Source organism: Myotis myotis, unplaced genomic scaffold (genome assembly GCF_014108235.1).
Source record: "Myotis myotis isolate mMyoMyo1 unplaced genomic scaffold, mMyoMyo1.p scaffold_m19_p_2, whole genome shotgun sequence".
NCBI classification, from domain to species: domain Eukaryota; kingdom Metazoa; phylum Chordata; class Mammalia; order Chiroptera; family Vespertilionidae; genus Myotis; species Myotis myotis.
Window position 1 is genome coordinate 185,120,701 of NW_023416324.1, and position 21,736 is coordinate 185,142,436.

General features: G+C 41.2%; 1 protein-coding gene across 9 annotated transcripts in view; it reads left to right on the forward strand.

Annotated features, from left to right (window-relative positions):
* PLD1 (phospholipase D1) overlaps positions 1-17,291 on the forward strand; it is a 198,297-nt gene extending 181,006 nt beyond the window's left edge. For 8 of the 9 annotated variants that reach the window (XM_036348126.1, XM_036348127.1, XM_036348129.1 and 5 more), the window contains 2 exons: positions 13,236-13,353; positions 14,918-17,291. In XM_036348126.1, the coding sequence (XP_036204019.1) occupies positions 13,236-13,353; positions 14,918-15,142 (343 nt within the window). In that variant the 3' untranslated portion in view covers positions 15,143-17,291. The remainder of the gene's footprint in view (positions 1-13,235; positions 13,354-14,917) is intronic. The other variant, XR_004973898.1, reaches the window with a different exon arrangement.
* The last annotated feature ends 4,445 nt before the right edge of the window (positions 17,292-21,736 follow it).

Below are 21,736 nucleotides of genomic sequence, written 5' to 3' on the forward strand. Positions count from 1 at the left end.
CCCCAGCAGGTCCAGGGGTTCCCAAAGGCGTAGACGGAGTCGGCGAGGAAGGAAGGACACGGAGACAGTGTTCAGTTGATCAGCAGCCTAGCCAGCATCTCCAGCCGGGATCTCCAGCCAAGTTCTGGTCTGGATCTCCAGCGAAGTTCTGCTCTGGATCTCCAGCGAAGTTCTGCTGTTTATTGTTTTCTTACATCCGTATTTATACCAGTTGATTTTAATCCTGTCAATTTCTATTACAAAGGTTAGGGCGTTTCTTATCTCCATTCCAGGGAGTAAAGATTATGTAGCTTAAGCATGATTGTTTGTAGTTAAAGTGATTAACTACCCGCCTGGCACTTAGTTAAGGAGTTTCATCCCCTCCCTGACTTCAGGGAAAAATTCCTACCTGGGGAAACAACCTTTCTAGGAGAGGCATCCCCTCCCTGACTTCAGGGAAAAATGCCTACCTGGGGAAACAACCTTTCTTGGAGAGGTGACCTTGGTTAAAACACACAGCGCTAAGGGGAGCAAACATATTAAGAACAGTATGCTATATACGCCAGGTCCCTTGAAACATATGCTGTGCAGATGTTTCTTTCCTGCAGCGACTGTGTCAAGCAGCAAGGATGGACCGGCTTCCGGCAAATTCCCCCTTTTTTATTTTTTAAATGATAGCGCATGCAAATCAGTGGCCACCTCTCAGATTGGGCCATTTAAGTCTCGGAAGAAGAGTGGCAAGCAATGATAGAGAGCATAGCTATAAACATAGTGGATGGAGCGCAGAAGGAGCCCCATTCCTGTAGAAGGTTGCCAGCCTCTTCAGTCAAGGGATTTCAGCTGTCCTCAAGTTGTTGGTTTGGTTGTCTTTGTTGGTCTGGCTAGCGGGCGGCGTCACTGGCGACAGGCTTCCCGAAGCGTCAGCAAGTTGAAGGGCTGCATCAAAGGGTCCATCAGGGCCGTGGTTGATGGTGGTGTCGATGTCCGAGGAGGAGTAAGCTGTGCCCTCTGGATCCAGCTGATATGAAAAATGGAGGGTAGTAGAAAAAGAAGAGAAAGCAAAAGAACTACAAGGCATGGAAGTGTCTAGAAAAAAGAGGGAGAAGAAAGGGAAGAATGCAGCATCCTGACACAGCCCTTTCCTTCAGCTGCCCCTTTCCCTGTGGTACAAGGTAGAAATGGGAAACAAGTCCTGTTGCAGTGAGAGGGCAGCTGCTGTCAGGCAGTCTCTGTCTTTACCTGGGTCCCAATCTGAGCTGGGCGTGGGAAGCGGGAAGCAGCCATGGGGACAGGAGACCTTCCTCAGAAGGGGCGAGTGTTCAAGCCCCTGAACCATTGGGGAGGGTGAGGATCTGTGCCCCACCTCTGTTGAACCCCAAGTTCTCTCCTACTGGCCCCCGACTGTGCCTGTCTTAGGTTGCCCCACCCTGTGGAGTCTTACCCGTCGTTGACTACCAGCCATCTCTGGGCCAAGTAGGGTGATGTGAGGTTCAGTTTTGTCTCCTTGATAGCCTATGTCCCTCTGGCCTCCATGCCCAGCAACTGCCTTGGGATCCCCTTGCCTGCTGGCGGGGCTCTGGCATTGATCATAGGGAACTCAGGTTTCTTCTCTAGAGAGGGCCCAGCTTACGCCATTGGGCCAGAGACAGATCCATGGTACCAGCTACCATGCGGCTTCAACCTCAGCATGAACAGAGAGCTCAGGCAACAGCTATGGGCAATTGGATTGTAAGAAGAGGGTCCCTCTTGGCACAAGGGTAAGAGGCACCAATACAGGACAAAGGAGAGTCCTGGAACAGGGCTTTCTCAGCCCAGGATGTCAGGCTCTTGGCACAAGACAACTCCATGTATGGGGCATATACCAAACACCCCTAGTCACGGCATAAAAGGGAGGTGCCCTTCCTGGAACAGTAGGGTAGGGAGATTCTAGAAAACGCTGTGTTCAGGAAAGAAGGAGAAAGGCCAGAGAACCAGCAAACAAGTAGTTAGATTTTAAAAAAAGGAAAAAGGAAAGGAGATGTGGGGCAAAGCTGGGACATGTGGAAAGACAAAACGGAGGCACATGTGATCCTCCCAATAGACAGATTGTTCCAGCTCAGGGCTGCACATCTGCTGCAGACGGGCACTGGTCAGGTGTGCTATGGTGAGGCAGAGATGGCGGGCTGTGAGACATAAGGTCGGACTAGACGGTCTGGAATCCACACAGGTGAGTCTGCGTCCTGTGGAAATATACAAGCATATCCTCTCCCCCGGGTTAAAAGTACATCAGGTTCCTTCCAGGCTCCTGTAAGCAAGTCTCTCCATTTGACGAGGGCTTTAGGCTTAGTTAAATCAGGGTTTCAATGCCTGTACATTGGGGAATTTCCTTCAGAATCTACATTTAGTATATTAATTACAAATAGAGTATGTTGTAGAACATGATGAGGAGAGGAATATTTAAACTCATTTTCTTGTAATATTTTGTAACAGGAGTAAATCAAACATCGCTGGGGCTATATAATAGAACTCCCATTTGAGATAAGATATCTCTTCCCCATAATGTAAAGGGGATAGTCGTAATCACATAGGGACAGAATGTTCCTGAATGTTGATCTTCATCAGCCCAAGTTAAAATCTGAGAACTCTTTTTTACATTAGATGCCTTGCCTAGTCCTACTAGAGAAGTGGAGGTGGTGTGCGTGGGCCATGAACAGGGCCAATCCTTCTCTGCTATGCAGGAAACATCTGCTCCTGTATCCAATAGACCTTCAATTGGTTTTCCCTGAATTTGTAAAATTTTTGTAGGTCTAGTAGCATGGATTTCTTGTATCCAAAATGCTGCATCACTAGATCCAAAGCCTCCGGCCCCTCTAGCTTCCTGGGTAACAGCTGTCCCTATTTTATGTATTGGTAACAGGATTAATTGGGCAATTCTCTGGTTGGGCTGAATCTGTATAGTTGTGGTGGGTGGGGAAAGTAAAATCTGTATTTCTCCTGTGTAGTCTGCATCAACAACTCCTGGGATGACTAAGATCCCCTGTAACGAGGTAGAGCTCCGTCCTAATATTAAACCTACAGTTCCCTCAGGCAGTGGCCCAGACACTCCTGTAGGAATGGTTGCTACTGGCGAGTCTGGGGTTAGTACTGCATGGGTGGTTGAGTGGAGGTCCAATCCTGCACTGCCTGGGGTTGCCCTGAAGAGGTCACTGACTGATCGAAATTTGCAAAGGGGTTGAAGGTTGATGCCCCTATTATTGCAGGGGCCTGGGGCTGGCCCCTTCTCAAGTTTCCCGATTGAGCTGATGGGATATAACCTCCTTGGGAGCTATTTGTAGAGTTTAAAGGCCGACCATTTTTATGGTATTTTGATCTACATTCCTTTGCCCAATGGAATCCTTTCTGACATCGGGGACAAACGGTTTTTGGAGGATTAATATTATTCCCTAACGTATTTCCAGGCTGTCGAGGAGCTTGCCATCTGGCCTGAGTATTATTATTTTTATTTGGGCATTCTCTGCTAAAGTGCCCAGATAAGCCACAAGAGTAGCAGTTCATATTTCTTTTATTACCTGTAGTATTGCTGGCTTGTCCTATAGCCTGTACATATTGAGGGTATGTCTCCCCTTTGAGAGCTGCAGCTATAGCTACACCCTGTATAAATGCTGGACTTACATCAGCACACTGTTTTATAAAATCATTTATAGTTCCTGTTCTGCGAATCGGCCTTAATAAAGCCTGACAGGTATTATTAGCATTTTCAAAAGCCAGTTGTTTGATTAGGATATCGGCTGCCTCTTTGTTATTGATTACTCTCTTGACTGCCTGCATGAGGCGAGAAAGGAAATCCTGATATGGTTCCTCGACCTTCTGTTTAACCTCTGTAAGGGTGGTGGTTTTTCCTGCTGTATAAGGTAGGGATTTCCAGGCACTTACTGCACAACTGGTTACTTTGGTAAGTGCCTCTGTGGGCATATTCATTTGCTCCTCAGCCGTGTTAAAGTCACCTTCTCCTAATATCATGTCTAGGGTTATTCTTTTTCTGGTTTTTTCGCTAGTGGCTACAGCTTTCCTAGCAAGATCTTCATATTCAGTTTTCCATAATAAGTAATCGCCTCCTGAGAGACAGGCTTTACAAACCTGTGACCAATCATAAGGAGTCATCCATTTACTGGCTAGGGTTTCTACCAAGGTTTGTGTGTAAGGAGCTAGAGGTCCATATTCAGAGCAGGCCAATTTTAATTCTTTAAGTACTTTGTAAGGTATAGGCTCCAAGGTGGGGTTTCTATTCCCACCAGACTCATTCTCATATATAACTGGGAAGCAGAGTGAGAATTCAAGATCTCCATTAGCTTCAGCTTCTCTTATTGCCCTTTGAAATTTAGACATGGAGCTCATAGGAGCCACAGGACCTGGTTTAGGCTTCCTTTCTAATTTGGGGAGCCTGTTTTGAATGGGAGGGCCATTCTCCTCTCTACTGACTGGAAAGGAACAATGGTCATGTTTATGATATTTATTCTCCTCCCGATCAGTAGGCATAGCTAAATTGCTTTTAGATTGAGCTGAAGACAATGATGATGTGTCCTCTCTGGATGGAGCCGAGGGACTATTTAAATTTTGAGAAAGTTCAACCGTTTTTGCCTCTGGTGCCAAGGTGTCACAGATTGATTCCCAGAGGGAAAAGAAACATGGCAGGACCTTGTCAGATTCATGGTGTTTCTTTAATTGCTTTCCTACTTCAACCCAAGTTTTTAAATTAACAGTTCCATCCTCTGGAAGCCATTGACATACTTCTTCTATAAAACTTTCTGTCTCACTGGGAAAAACCTCAACTCCAATTCTGTTAGTAAGCATATGCGTTAAAAGATTAATACAGAGTCTTTTTTCTTTAGACTCAGTATGACCCATCTTGTCAATCTAAAGTTCTGTACTAACTACCCGCTTACCCTACTTATTCTCTATGGGGGGGGGGGGTCTGCAGCACCCTACGGTGCAGTCCTATCCGTCCCAAGTACGGGGGGACTTACCTAAGGGAACCCTGTTCGGGCGCCAGATGCCGGGGTCCAACCCCAGCAGGTCCAGGGGTTCCCAAAGGCGTAGACGGAGTCGGCGAGGAAGGAAGGACACGGAGACAGTGTTCAGTTGATCAGCAGCCTAGCCAGCATCTCCAGCCGGGATCTCCAGCCAAGTTCTGCTCTGGATCTCCAGCGAAGTTCTGCTGTTTATTGTTTTCTTACATCCGTATTTATACCAGTTGATTTTAATCCTGTCAATTTCTATTACAAAGGTTAGGGCGTTTCTTATCTCCATTCCAGGGAGTAAAGATTATGTAGCTTAAGCATGATTGTTTGTAGTTAAAGTGATTAACTACCCGCCTGGCACTTAGTTAAGGAGTTTCATCCCCTCCCTGACTTCAGGGAAAAATTCCTACCTGGGGAAACAACCTTTCTAGGAGAGGCATCCCCTCCCTGACTTCAGGGAAAAATGCCTACCTGGGGAAACAACCTTTCTTGGAGAGGTGACCTTGGTTAAAACACACAGCGCTAAGGGGAGCAAACATATTAAGAACAGTATGCTATATACGCCAGGTCCCTTGAAACATATGCTGTGCAGATGTTTCTTTCCTGCAGCGACTGTGTCAAGCAGCAAGGATGGACCGGCTTCCGGCACAGTATCTACTTAAGTTTTTTATAGCACGTTTATTTCTAGAAATGGAAATGGTTCCGGTAATATAAGGATATAATAAAAATTATTTCAGTGAATGCCAGAGACTACTGGTATTATTTTACATGGGGAAACTTTGGTTCTCATTGAAGATGGCTCCAGACATGGGAGATTGCTGACCTTCTGCGAGAAGGTGTGAGTTTTAAACAAATCTGTAATCAATCAGAGGGAACACAGGGTTAGGAAGCAAGGGCTACGTGGCCCAAAATAAATACTTCATTTATTATTTTTTTTAATATATTTTTTATTGATTTTTTACAGAGAGGAAGGGAGAGAGATAGAGAGTTAGAAACATCGATGAGAGAGAAACACTGATCAGCTGCCTCCTGCACATCTCCTACTGGGGATGTGCCCGCAACCCAGGTACATGCCCTTGACCGGAATCGAACCTGGGACCTTTCAGTCCGCAGGCCGATGCTCTATCCACTGAGCCAAACCGGTTCCGGCATTTATTATTATTTTTAATATATATTTTTATTGATTTCAGACAGGAGAGGGAGAAAGAGAGATAGAAACATCAATGGTAAGAGAGAATCATTGATCAGCTGCCTCCTGCACACCCCACACTGGGGATCAAGCCAGCAACCCTGGGCATGTGCCCTGACTGGGAATCAAACCCTGATCTTCTGGTTCATAGGTCAACTCTCAATCACTGAGCTACACTGACTGGGCAGAGTCCTTCATTTAATTGTTACTGAGAACTTTCTAGAGTTAGGCTCAAACTGGCCCCACCCCAGGCCCAGTCGTCGAGGCTCAGGGGCCAGTGATCCTTCTGGAACCTAACTCGGAGATGGCTTCTTCTCTCCCCTCAGTCATCCCTTGCTCACTGAGACACACTGAGCTCCCACTGTCTGTGGACACCCCAACCACTCTCTCACCTCTAGGCTTTTGCATAAGTTCACAACCGTGATTCTAGAACTAAATTTGCCAGTATTGGATTTCACAGTGAGAGGAGCAGGTGTCCCTGTGTAAGGGCAGTGCTTTCAGCTATTTGGGGAACGGCGTGGCACAGACACATGCAACAGCACTGTCTCAACCTACTGGTGTTAGTGTTCGCATTTGGAAACCGATGGGCCCAAAATGAACCCCTCCCTTCCTGCAAATGCTGGTGGCCATTTCCCTCTTCCTAACTCTGCTTTTGAAAACTATTAAAAGCTTCGGTTTCAGAGATGGTTCACTCTGTTCTCACTGCCCCCGGAGCTCAGCAAACCCATCCCTCAAAATTGGACTGTCAATACCTTCTCGAAATTTTTATTGCCTTTGTTACTAATTGTTTTGCCAGTAAGATTTTTTTCAAACCATTGATATTTCAGTTAGTTCCTAATGTGTTCTGTTTAGCAGGGGAAGAGTTTAAAATTAGTATCCTGCTAATCAACCCATTGATGCCTACTGCAGCATAGACAGGCAAAAAATATTTCTTGTGTCAATCAGAAATGTCATATCTTTTCAGTTCCATGAGCTGAAGTCTTTTCTTTAAAGTGGCGGGCTTCTTTATAACGTTCTAAATGTATAATAATTATAGTAGTAGGTGGTGCTGCTTGCAACATATTGTCATTGTACAAAATTTGGCAAACACAGAAAAACAATTTAAAAAATCAAATTTATTTGTAATCCCACCACCAGTGCTAACAATTTTAACATTTGACGTATATCATTCCACTTTTTTTCTATACATATATATTGCTATACTTTATGTCCTTTTTTAAAGAAAACATGATTAAGATCTTGCAGTTCTACAAAATTATTTCTTCTTTTTTTTATTTTTTTATATTCTTTTTTTTTATTGCTTAAAGTATTACAAAAAGTATTACATATGTCTCTTTTTATTCCCCTCCCCCCCCGCCCTTGACAATCCCCTGGCCTCCCCTACCCCCCAGTGTCTTATGTCTATTGGTTATGCTTATATGCATGCATACAAGTCCTTTGGTTGATCTCTTACCCACCCCCCTCCTGCCCTCCCGCCCTCCCCGGCCTTCCTGCTGTAGTTTGACAGTCTGTTCGAGGCAGCTCTGCCTCTGTATCTATTTTTGTTCATAAGTTTATAATGGTCTTTATTATCCAGAAATGAGTGACATCATGTGGTATTTTTCCTTCATTGACTGGATTATTTCACTTAGCATAATGCTCTCCAGTTCCATCCATGCTGTTGCAAATGGTAAGAGTTCCTTCTTTTTTATAGCAGCATAGTATTCCATCATATAGATGTACCACAGTTTTCTAATCCATTCATCTACAGATGGGCACTTAGGCTGTTTCCAGATCTTAGCTATGGTGAATTGTGCTGCTATGAACATAGGGGTGCATATATCCTTTCTGATTGGTGTTTCTGGTTTCCTGGGATATATTCCTAGAAGTGGGATCACAGGGTCAAATGGGAGTTCCATTGTAGTTTTACAAAATTATTTCTTATTTAAGTAATGTTACACACACTTTCATGTCATTAAGTATTCTATAACATCTAATGGCTGCATTATACTGAGTATGCCATAATTCCTTTAAGTAGTACCTCCTCATTGTTAGGCAGATTTTCTGCTGATATTAAAAAAAAATGGGTATGTTTCTAGATAACGTCTAGTTTACTTTCTTAATTGTTTCCTTAACTAAATCCTAACTATGGGATTTCTGGTCAAAGGAAGTGTGCAGTGTTCTTTGCTTCCAACTTCCTATTGTCTCACTAGCAATATTTGGAGGGCTTATTCCCCCTATCTTCTCTGAGTTCTGTTAGTTTATTTAGTCTTCGTCAATTTGGTGGATTTCAGATGGAATTTTGTTATTTTAATTTGAATTTTTAAGGTTTTCAAAAATGTATTCACATGTAATTGTTCTTTTGTAGATTGTCTCACCTCGTTGTGATCTTTGCCCAGTTAAAATGTTTTAATTTAATTTTAATGATTTGTAAGTAATTATAAATTTCTATGCCACATTTGTTGCACATCTGATTTTCAGTTGCCTCTTATTTAAAGGATTTATGGGAAATTTCAATTCTTATTAATCAAAGCTATCAAGGTTCTCCCCAATGCCCCCCCCCCACTTTTCTTATAGGTTTAGAATAGCTTTACCAGCCCAAGATTAAATATTTACTTATATTTTACTAGTCCTTATTACTTTTCACATTTAACATCTGAAATTTACTTTGGTATAAGAAATGAGGTAGGAACTCTCACATTTCCTCCTAACCAACCAGCCGACCCAGAACTGCATGATGTGCTGCGGGTGCCTTTGGCCTCTCTAACCTGCTGATACACTGAGTGGCCACGTATCCTGGCATTGCTAGGCTCTCCATGATGTTCTATTGAAAGTCAGTTTACTTGCAATTTGATAGCCTTTTAATTATTGTAGCTGCACGTTGTAATACTACTTCTTGCCATACCACTTCCCCAAATTAATATTCTTTTCCAGAATAACCTTGGCTACTCTTAAATATTCATCCTTACACATGAACTTTTGAGTTATTTATTCAAGCTCTCTTATTAATTTTTATTGGGATTACAGTGGATTTATAGATTAACTAGAGGACTGATTGCACAAAACGTGTGCAAGAGTAGGCCTTCCGTCCCCCAGCTGCCGGCACTGGCTTCCCTCTGGCACCAGGGACGCAGGCTTCGCTCTGGCCCCAGCTTCATCCGGAATGATGTCCGGAATGACATCAGGTCTTATTAGCATATTACCCTTTTATTATTATAGATATAAAAAGAATTGGCATCTTTATAATATCAAGTCATCCTATTTAAGAATAAGATATAAACTTCAATTTATTCAACAATTTTTTTTTCTCTTAAATAAAGCTTAAGGGTTTTTATTATTGGGGGCAGGGCGTGTTCTTAAGTAAGCATTAGAGTTTTTTGTGTGCTGCTCTTATACATTTCATGTTAAATTTATCCCTAGGTGCTTTTATTTTTCCTGACTATTTTCAAACTGTCTTAAAGAGGCAGTTGTTCCTCAACAATCATTTTCATTTTGCCACCATGGCAAACACACATAATATATTTAAAAGCACACAAATGCCTTGTGCCCATTTTAGCTCCTTTTATTAGGAAATATTCTCAAGGATAAATATTGTGGCCATTTTTTTCCTCTTTAAAAAATGCAACTTCAATCCATTTTCCATCTGGAAAAAAATAGAGAGACATATTTTAATGTGAAGTCAGTTCTAAGAAGAATCAATCATCAGGGCGCTGCAACTATATGTCTAACAGTTCATTAAGTCCTAGAAAATTATCCAAACTTCACAGACATAACCGTAACTCGGCAGAAACCATTATCTTCACAAGTAGAGTCAGAATCATTTAAAGCGACAGACGTGAGGAATGGGAATAACAGAAACAATTGTCTGCAGTTTTTCTGTTGTCCCACTGATGTGTAAACAATTCAACTTTAAATAAATAATTTCCATTATACACATCAATATAAAAGCAAACTCATTTTCTCTGGAACCTTAGTCCTCAGAACAATACCCAGAGTACTTCATATTATTTTCACTGTGCATTTCAATATAAGTTTCTTATTATTAAAAAACTGACAGGGAAAATAATTTATTACTAGATGTTGTCTGTTATAGACTTATTTAAATACTTTTTCTACATACAAGCTCTTCACCGATAACATGGCAGACATGTTGCCTACTTCTTGTTCTACTTTAAAAGCAAAAAACCAGAAATATTCTTTTTGCTCAGTTTTCAGCTGGTTAGACCTGACCCAAATCAAAGGAATTATTATAACTGACTTATTGTTATAACTTGTACGGTCCCTCAAATTAGGTGCAGTCAAATTTAGCTTTGGGTCTTAATGAGCAGCAGCATCCGTGTGCAGACATCATCCCTGAAGAACTGTGTAAAAGTGATTCCTATATTGGCTGAAGGAGACATTATTTGAAGTGGAAATAGAATTTGAGGTTACAAAACTCCAAGATTACCAGTGAGCCCATGGTGCCAGATCCACTTACTTTAAAGAATTTTAATATAGCAAAAAAAAAATGCAGACTAAAACTAAAGCGAGATGCTTTTTTATACCTGTAAGGCTGACTGAGCCTTTTCAGGAGTTGACAATGCTGGAGGTAATTGGGACAGAACAACATAATGACCTCCACACTTTAAATCCAATCAATGGTCACTTCCCATTTGAAATTGACACAGTTCTGCTTGACGCCATACGTCATATGGTTCTGGGACACGAGGTCCTCTGGCTTTTCTCCAGTCTCCACGGCCCCTCCTCCTGTCCCCAACTGCTGAGGTGCCCCAGGTCCCCTTCTTTGTCTATACTCACTCCTTTGGGTAAACCCCGTTAAAGTCACATGGCTTTATGCATATACATATATACACCATTCTAAGATGTATATCTCCAACCAAGCCTTCCCTCCCAAACTCCAGATTCATTTTTTCAATTGCCTGCCTAACGTTGCCACTTGACTATTTAATAGACATTTCAATAGATTAAAAATGGAATTCCTAATCTTCCCCTACAAACTGGCTCTATCCACAGAATTCCGAGTCTCGGCTAATGGCAACTGCGTTCTCCTAGTTGCTCAAGCCAAAACCCTGCTAGTCATTCTTGGTGCCTCACTTTTTCTCACACCCTATATCTACATTATCAGTAAAACCCATTGGCTCTTCCCACCCAAGCCGCCACCATCTCTCACCTAGGTTACTGCAGGAACTCCTGACTAATCTCCCCGTTCCAACCCTGCCCTACAGTCTGTTCTCAGTACAGCAGCCATATTTCAATATCAAGTCGGATCCTATACCTCCGCTGCCCCAGTGTCTGCTATATGCCCCAGTTTCACTCAATGTGAACGCCAAAGTCCTCCTAAGGCCTATTTCCCCATTTCTATTTCCAACCAAGCACAAGTCTTTCTGATATTCTTGGAACATACCAGGTATGTGAGCAAAGGACTTTGAACTCAGTTTGAATTTTAGCTCTGTTCCTGGTATGTGTCTAAACTTTAGGTCCCCATCTACAAAATAGGAACCCTGTACCATCTACCTCACAGGATTAAGATGGAAGTTCTTTTCAACCCTAAGGCCTTCTCTCAGTACAGGGTTTTTATCATTTTCAAATATGACCTCTAAAACTTATCTTGCTTTGCTTGAGAGCTTCTAATTTTGAGTAACGTGTTTATATATGATCATTCAGATAACATCTAGTGTGTGGTTTCCTTTATGCCAGGCACTCTGGGGATATGTGAGTAGCCAAGTCATGTTCTCTCAGAGAATGTATATGTTAGAAGTGGGAAATGGGCCTGGTAGACATAAAAAGTTGCATAGTGTGTATTGCAGGTGCTCTGATAAAAACAAAGCATATATGAATTATTGTGGGGAACAGAGGAAGAATGTTCAAACCTCCCAGGCTTGATGGGGAGAATAGGAGATTGGAAGGGGGAGGGGGGCATAAAAAGTTTTATGGAGGTGACTTTGTACTGAATTCTAAAAGATGATAGATAGGGTTAGGTAAACAGGTAGGCAAAATTTAGAGCCTCCCTAATTACTCCCACTTCATACTCTTTTTTTTTTAATATATTTTATTGATTTTTTACAGAGAGGAAGAGAGAGAGATAGAGAGTTAGAAACATCGATGAAAGAGAAACATCGATCAGCTGCCTCCCGCACATCTCCCACTAGGGATGTGCCCGCAACCAAGGTACATGCCCTTGACCGGAATCGAACCTGGGACCTTTCAGTCTGCAGGCCGACGCTCTATCCACTGAGCCAAACCGGTTTTGGCCATACTCTTAAAGTATATCTGTATTTATCAAAATTTTAGTTAATTCCTTTGAGGATGATTATTTATTCATTGTTGATCTCACCCACTAAATTTAAATCTACCCAGAGAGGCTCCATGTCATTTGTATTTCCTTCTGTACCCTAGAGTTTAGCATAGTTATTGGACCAAATGAAGGAAAGAAGGAAGGGAAAGAAAGGAAGGGAGGAAGGTAGGAAGGAAAAGAGGGACGGACAGAGGGAGTGAGGGACAGACAGAGAGAGGGAGGGACAGAGGTCAAGTCATGGTTAAGAGCACAGGTTTGAGATGGTCCTGGTCAGAGGCCCAGGTCTACAGCTTACCAGCTGTGTGGCCTTAAAGAAGTTATTTAACCTCTCTGTGCTTTAGTTCCCTTATCTATAAAAGGAAGATAATAGTTGATTTTTCATAATGTTGTTGAGGGTTTACTGAGATAGCTCTTGGAAAGGGCTTAACACATCTTGTTTATTGTTAGAAGATATGATGCTGCTGCTTCAAGTTTCTTCAAGGTTACGTGTTTTATTTGCTGGCACTTGTTGTGAATGCTAATCCTATTTTCCATGGTTCTCACCCATTTAGACCAAATTACAAGGACTCTCTTAGATCAAAATTAAGGCCTCTCTATGTGTTTAACAGTTAAAACTTTCAAGCATCATAGTAACCTAGGGGTTTCTGTTTTGTTTTGAAACTTGGGTTTTTTATATATATACACAACACAGACACATATACACATACAAAGTTTTAATGAAGTTACCACTAGAAACAATGCCTGCAGCAGACTGCTCTATCTTGGTTACTCAATTTGGAGGACACTTGTATTTCAGGGTTGTCCTTGGCTATCTTTCTGACTCAAGTGAGGACATTCAGGATCCAGTGAGTGACAAATTCTTCAAGGAGGTGTGGGTTTCAACGGCAGCTCGAAATGCTACAATTTATGACAAGGTAAGTCTTACATACTCTCCCCCGCCCCCTACCTTTTTTTCTTCATTGAATTTCATTACAAAAGCACATCATTATTTCTGCATATTATTAGTATGGAGCATTCTTAATGAGTGTAAAAAAACAATTTACCTCCAAGTTGTAATAAAATACCTCTCTGTAGATATTAGAAAACAAAGAGTCAAAAAGCACCACAGATTATGGTTTGGAAGAGACTTTAGTGGCATTCTGATCTCTCCTCTGCTTCAGGAATCCATCATGAGCATTCTTAGGTGCTTACCCAGCCTTTGTACATGTCTGGTGACAAAGAAAAAAGAGGCAGATGGGATAGAAAAATGAGTCAGAACTGGGTTCAACCCAGCTCACCCAGTTGTTGGTAATATAACTTTGTGAATAGTGACTTGACATTCTGAGCCTTCCATTCTTCTATAAATTAGGAAGAATATTCACTAGGGTAGTTATGAGGATAAAATTAGCCTATTAAATGTATCTATCACATAGTACATGGCATCCATCCTTAAAATGAAGCTTATTAATAATAAGACACTTTCTTTGTTGGACAGCTCTAATTTTGGAAAGGTGTTTTAAAACCAGCCCCATTTGTTAGGGGGGCCAAATGCATTTCCTGGTAAGTTCTATCCATTGATTATGTACAAGAGTTTAGGGTTGTCTAACCATGGAACAGGTTACCTCACGAAGTAGCCAGCTTTGCATTATAGCAAATATTCAAGCTGAGATCCATTGACCATCTATCAGGTTGGGTAAGAGTGTGTTCTTCTTCATGACTTGCAGAACCCCCTCCCTCCAGCAAGGAAATTTCATCATGTCTAATGAAACATGACCACTATCTACACAGCCTTATTTCATACTGAGATCCAAGGCCATGATCAAATAGGTCATGTGCATGCAGTCTTTTAAAATGTAGTCTCGTTTGGATCCTGGATTGGGATAATAACAGCTATAAAAGACATTTGGAGGATAATAGGATAAATCTGAATATGGACCACATCTTAAATAATATGCAATTGATTTTCTGAGGTGTGAGAATGATACTGTGGTTATATGGACCCATGTCCTTATTCTTAAGAAATGCAAGCTGAAGTGTTATGATATCTGAAACATATTCTCAATGAGCAAAGTAAGTATATAGTAGATAATTCTAAGTAAAGGTACTGATAGGAACATTTTTCAAAATAAAAAGTCAGAGAAAATAAATTATACAATTTTTCTCTTAATCTGGAACCTCTACTGAAACTAAGGGTTGATTATTATCTAAAACATAACATCAGTGAAATTCCTTACTATAAGCTTGACATTATCCCGCGGTTAATAATTTGTGTAGACCAGATATGAGTCTACTTATGATTTTATTTTTTGGAAGCAAGCAAATTTGTCTGTTTCTTTGTAGTAAATAAGAAAAGCAACTTTTCAGTCAACTCTATGCTGTAACATAAAACTAATAGTGTTTTATAAAGCCAAGAGTTGTCTCTTGAATTAGAATTTTCCAAAAATGGGATACGCTTTCTTTTAAACTTATCACTCAGTTTCCTCTTTGTGTTTTAATCAGGTGTTCCGGTGTCTTCCCAATGATGAAGTGCACACTTTAATTCAGCTGAGAGACTTTATAACCAAGCCCATATTGGCAAAGGAAGATCCCATTAGAGCTGAGGAGGAACTGAAAAAGATCCGTGGGTTCTTGGTGCAATTTCCCTTTAATTTCTTGTCTGGAGAATGCCTACTGCCTTCTGTTGGAACCAAAGAAGCCATGGTGCCCATGGAGGTTTGGACTTAAGAGTTATCAGCTCAGAGACTTCCACCCCAAAGAGCACACTGCGCACAGTGACTTTCTGAAGCCTGGCAGCCAAGAACAGCCTGATGCACTCTTGTGTCCAACCCACGGACCCTTTGGGTTGGTTGGGAAGGGCTGATGTAGGGACACTGAACGTCATCAGGGCTTTACATTCCTCCTGCCTATCCTCGCGAGAAAGGGACTGCATTCTTATTGGTAGCATATACTCAACAACTTGAACACACACGCAAATTCCATGATGTACACCAAAGTGCATTTCCCTTACCAACAAGAATTTACCTGTAACTGTGATCTAGGTTGCCAAAAGTCGTCTGAACTTCCTTATGCTTCTCTGACTTTCATTTATGCAGCTAATGTCTGCTGGACCTGCCCTCATAGTCCATACAGCGCTGGTTGAGACCTTGTTTATTGTTAGAAGGTATCATGCTGCTGCTTCAAGGTTCTTCAAGGTTACGTGCAATGCCCTTGCCCATCTGGTCCTGAGGTGGTAGTGTTCCCCAAGCAAGGATGCGGTCATTATTCCTTTTCAGTGACTGACAGGATAGTAAAGACTCTACACAGCAGCCCATGTTAGGCAGTTCTGATAACATTGACACTCTATAATACATATCCTGACACCACAGAGCAACAGGAAGGAATTAAATTCAGTTATTGAGACAGAGATTTCACTTTGCCTCTAAAGGCACTGACAAGATGTGTCCTTCTGATGAGGCCTGCCTGATCAAATTTGAAAACGTGTAGGATATTTGATTACACAGCAACCGATAAAACTCAAAGACAGAGCATGCAGCCTTCAGAAACCTCCAGGTGTCAGTGGGGATCTGATCCAGATAAGAAAATAAGATTCCTTAGAGTCCTGCAAAATTTCCTGTCATCCTGAGCTGCTGGATTGATTGAAATTTGAGGCTTTTCTATTTCAAAATCAAACCAGTGAATGCAATTTGTCTTTCAAGAGAATCAGAGGTTTTATAACTTGTACCAAGTTAATAAGTAGGAGTCCAGCCTTATTTGACACTCAGCTCTCCAGCAGTGTTATCTTCTTAAAGAAAAATTGATTGCAAAAGATGTGCTATTTCACTTGCATTATTAGATATACATTAACATTCCACCCAGGGCTTCCAAAGAGGTTAGGATATTCATTAATTCATACTGTTCTAGTCTGTGAATTGTTCTGGAAACCTTTTTTTTTCCCTTTTTGGACATTAGAGTGCCTTTTGGTACACCATAGCTCTAATTTTACTAAGCAGAGCTATTTTTATAGCCAAAGAGCTAATGTTGGCTCCCAAAAGGCCTGTGTCCATAAAACATGGGGTAGGTGCAATGCTTTCATGTCTGTGGATTACCTGGACAGAATCTCATTTGGGTTCTTCAAAGAAGCAAGGACCCAACCCCTGTTTTCGTTGAGCTCATAGTCCAGTGGGAAAGGTTAATTAGGGGCACAAGGTCAGTGATCTTAGGAGAGGATTTCACAGCTAGAAAATTTTTTACAAATGAAGTGGGACTGGGATTGTGTAATCAACAATGGAAATGAGTAGGCTTTATGAATAAATAACTTTTTTCTTAGATAGCTAATCATGGTAACAGAACTTCATTCTTTAGCAGTTGTAAATAAGACATTTGTTATTTATGAAGTTTAGATTGGCATTTCAAGTGTTGAGTGTATGTGGAATACCTAAGGATTTCTTATATTTCATTTTTAAACGTTTTTAAAAATTGTAGAACAGTCATCAAACTGGCTCTTGACTTTGTGCAAGAGTCTCCTTTAAAACCATGAAAAAAAGAGCCTAAGGACCCTTTTCCTTTAAAAAATTACTTAATTCTACCTCCCCTCATTTTACAGAGTGGTTGACCTTAGAGATCGTGAACCTGGAACTCATGTAATGTCTATAGTTCATTATTGGCCTCTCCTCTCACTTTATCATAGATGTCAGTACAGATTTCAGAAAGGATCTTTCAAAGCAATTTTGAAACCCTGTGATATTATGTATTTAGGTGTTTTGTCTGTCTCCCCTACTAGAATGTAAGCCCCCTGTGGCAGGGACTTTCCTGTGTTTTGTTCAATGTACCCCAGAGCCTAGAACAGTGCCTGGTACATACAAGGTGCTCAATAAATGCTTGTTGGGTGAATAAATGAGGTGGAGGAGAGTACTAATGAATTGAAAAACTTACATTAACTCAGACAAGAAATCTTCCTGCTGGTTTCCGTGACAAGTTTTTTTTTTCTTTCCTACTGCATCTTCTCAAAGGCAAGATACTCATCTGCAAAGATGAGAGGCTACAAGATTTACTCGGATGGGTTTTATGGAAAATTTGGTGCAATAATTGCCTGTTTTATAATAGCAGTTTACATAGTTCAGCATTCTGCAAAAATTGCATAGGATGTGGACATGAGATGTACTGTGTGGCCTAATTACCCTTCATCCTCTGACACCATCACTACCTAATCTATCTTTAACAATTGCAATGTCTGATACAAACTTAAAAATGCAAATGATCCAAAGCCTTGAAAAACTATTATGAATCAGTTCAACGTTTCCAACTGACTGTAATCTTTTGGAATACCTATAATGTTGTACCTGTCACTCTGATAATCTCTGGAATAATTTTTGTTTCCAAGAAGGAAAATTCTATGATTATAAGAAATGAAGGGTAAAAAAAAGCTATTAAAGCTATTCAGATTGGCCGAGCTCAGTGGTTGGAGGACATAGCAGGTCTGGTATAGGCATTGCTCTGTATCAAGTGTCCACTTAGTGACTCACCTTGCAGTGGGATGTTCTGAATTCTCCGCTGTAATGCATCATTGAAAGGGCTACAGAGATGGTCCTTAGGTAATTCAGTGGCTTATTGTAAAACAAAACAATCGTTTTATTACCACCTTTGGAAGAAAATTTGCCTACAGATTGCTAAAAATTAGCAGTTAATTTCTTATGTAATAACTTGAGAAATTGTAATGCATTGTCAATGAACAGTCTTCCAGATGAAAACAGAAGGTCCACAAATCTTTGTAGATGGAAGACTACAAGCCGAACAGGTTTTGTACATCATGAAGAACTGGGCTTCTTTCTGCATCTCCTCACTCCTCATTCCTTCAACCTCTGTCCATAACCAGAGCACCTCTTCAGTATGTAAACAGTTTTAGAGGACTAGAAAAGGTCTTTTTGGAAAAAACAAAATTAGGCCTCTACAGTAAATCTTTAGGTTAGCTTTTAAGTGACTGACAAAATGTCATTTTTTTAACGAGGTAATCATTCTTTTCAGCATCCCACTGCAGGGTGAGTGGCTGAGTATCATTGGCATTTGAGCATACTCACATGCCTGTCCCCTGTGTAGCAAGGATGCAGAGGACCCTCTGTGACTTCTCTTCCCTCTTGGATAAAGTGAGCAAATGCTAAAGGATTTTAAGTATGCTTTGGAATACATTTTTACTTCCTTGGAAGATCCTCTGAGACCAATTCTTACTGGCAGTTTAGAAGTTTAAAATAGGTCTCACCAGGCATAGGCCTTGAGAAATTCTTGAATCTGGCAATTCACTGGAAAAGGCATTTGTCAGCCTCTATCAAAAAAATTGAAGGTGAAGAATCAATGGATTTGCATTATTGAGGGGGAGGGGCCAGTACCATAATATGATTCCTAATGGTATTTAGTTCACATGTGAGATATTTCTGGCTTTGACTTGAGAGTGAAGGATTGATTAAAGGGACCAAAATTTTTATGGCTTAAATTTCTTTTAGGTTATTTTAATTTTCTCTTATACCATTTTTAATTTGTAATTTAAAAATGAACAGTAAACACAAGATAAATGAAAATTTGTCACACTGATAATTTTAACTTCTAAAGGCAGAGACTGGATGGAAATCCAACTAAAATGCAGGCTTAGTTACTCTTTCCAGTTCCCAAGCAGCTGCAATTGTTTGCTTTATTATAGATAAGTACACTGAAGTGAATTTCATCCTAGTTCAGTTTGACACTAGGAAATATAACATCACTCCCTCGTAATGTATATTCCACTTGGGTTCTTCACATTAAATAATCTGGGCCAAAGGTACTGATACTCTCCTTAACTGTTCTAAAATTTCATGCCAGAGTAGGCGGTTGGATCACATCTCTCTGACACAAAAACAAATACTCGGTGATAAGCATCCAATCAGAATGTTCAGATATTCTGGACAGAACTTGGGCTCCTAGCCTCACCATGACGGTAGGGTTTGGCAAACTAAGGCGTGGCTTCCTGTTTTTGTAAAGTTTAAACACAGCATGCCCTTCATTTACGTGCCTTTGTGATCCAATGATCCTCAAATCCTCTCCCTAGAGGAAGGATCAGTAAGCTTTTCTTAAAGATGGTAAGAGAGAGCAAAGACTGTCTAGACAGGGTACTCAACAAAACAGATGTGGGTGAGTTTTAATCTCTTCCATAAACAAGGTTTTCAAGTCTCCCTGTCCCAAAGCCCAACATTCCACAATAGATTTATTCTAAGAACAGGATGAAGTTCTTTCAGGAATGAAAATCACGTTTGCTGGTTCTGGAAGAGATGTTGCCAGCTAAAGAAGGCTTCTCCCAGCTGCACACTCAGTGCAAGCATGGATGATGATGTTTATAATAAAGGTTTTGTAAAAGAGGCTGGGTAGGCATATGAATTTGTGTTCAGAATAAGAATTATGAATGTAAGACACTCAGTTTTCCTGAATTTTTCTTCTGTGAAGCATTCGAAATCATACATATATCTATTCTCTGCTTCACAAGCTACGCTTTCTATGCCTGGTCCCATAACTTCTTTAAAAAAAAAGTAAATATACATTAATGAATTAAAAGTGTGAAATCAGCAGCAATCCTCTATTTGCAAACAAGATTCCTCATTCTGCACATGGGTTTTTAGAGCCTGTATGCTATATGAATGAGCTGGAGACAGAGATGTGTGCCTATGGGACCCTTCCCTACATACTGCAAAGACTGATTTCAGAGTCATAGTGAACCACCCCTGCTCCCCGTCCTCTCTCTCCATGAGGTGCAAGATGCAGCTGATTTCTTTTAAACGACCAATATACTATTCAATGACACAGAATGAGTAAGGTCCAGTGTGAGTGTGGGGGTGCATCATTGAACCAGTCAGACCAGTACCCCACCTTCATGGTGCTGACATTTTAATAAATGGAGAGTGCAAAGTAATTTCCATTCTCAGGATAGGAAAGTGCCCAAAATAAGAGACATTTGAGGGAATACTACTCAGCCATAAGAAAAGAGGACATATTGCTCTCTCTATATATATAAAAGCCTAATATGCAAATTATCTCCTTGGGAGTTTGACCAACAGGGAGTTTGATCGCTCACTATGACGTTAGCTGACCACTACGGGGTGGCACAGAATGAAGGGAGGCCCCAGCCGGCAACCAGAAGCCACTAGGGACTCTACCTGTGCACGAATTTCATGCACTGGGCCTCTAGTTTGAAATAACATGGGTGAATCTTGATACTATTATGCTAAGAAAAATAAGCCAGAAGGAAAAAGTCAAGAACCATATGACTTCACTCAAATGTGGGATATAAAACTGAGAGCAACAAATGAACAAACAAGACAAACAAAACTCAAAGACATAGACAGCAGTATGGTGGTTACCAAAGGGAAAGTGGGGAAGGAGGTGGTAATAAAGGGTTAAGGGTGGATTGCCCAGCTGGCATAGCTCAGTGGTTGAGCATCCACATATGAACCAGAAGGTCATGGTTCGATTCCTGGTCAGGCACATGCCCAGGTTGCGGGCTCAATCCTCAGTGTGGGGTGTGCAGGAGGCAGCCAATCAATGGTTCTCTCTCATCATTGATGTTTCTCTCTCCCTCTCCCTTCCTCTCTGAAATCAATAAAAATGCATTTTTAAAAAGTGCAGTGGCTTTACACAGCAGTCACTTACTCTTGCTTATACCTCTGCTGGAGGCCAGCTGCCCTAGGCTAAGCATGGGCTAGACCTGCTTCCTGTGTCTATCCTCCTCCTCCTTGGGCAGCAACATTTTCTTCTCAAGACAATGTCAGAAGCACAAGAAGGCAACTGAAAACACAAATGCCCCTTAAAGACTAAACAGGAATGGGTACCTTGTCACGCCGCCCACTTTCCATTGGCCACGGTAAGGCCCATATCCAAACCCAACATCCATGCTTCTAGCAGGAAGAATTGCAAAGTCACATGGTAAAGGGTGCGGCTACAAGGCTACAAAAATTGGAGCCCATAAGTCAACATACCAAAACATCTAATAGGATTGTACTTCCATCTCACCACATCAGTTCGGTGTGGCTCCCCCCCAAGTATACCGGTAGCACTCTAAATTTCCCTGACTGGCACTCCTTCTTTGCCTGACTGAGCTGCATTCTTCTGGTGACAAACAAGCATATCTAATGACTTTTCCTCCTCAGATCCTGGCTTTCTCCAACAGAAACGTTGGGACTGTAGCTGTGTAGCCCTTCCCTTTGGCTATCCCATCCCACATCCCCATTCCCTAAATAAATTCAAGTTTTCTTAAATCACCATCTGAGATGGCTACTTAGCCTACCTGAGCACACCATGCTAACCTACCATGTTCACCTTTCAAGA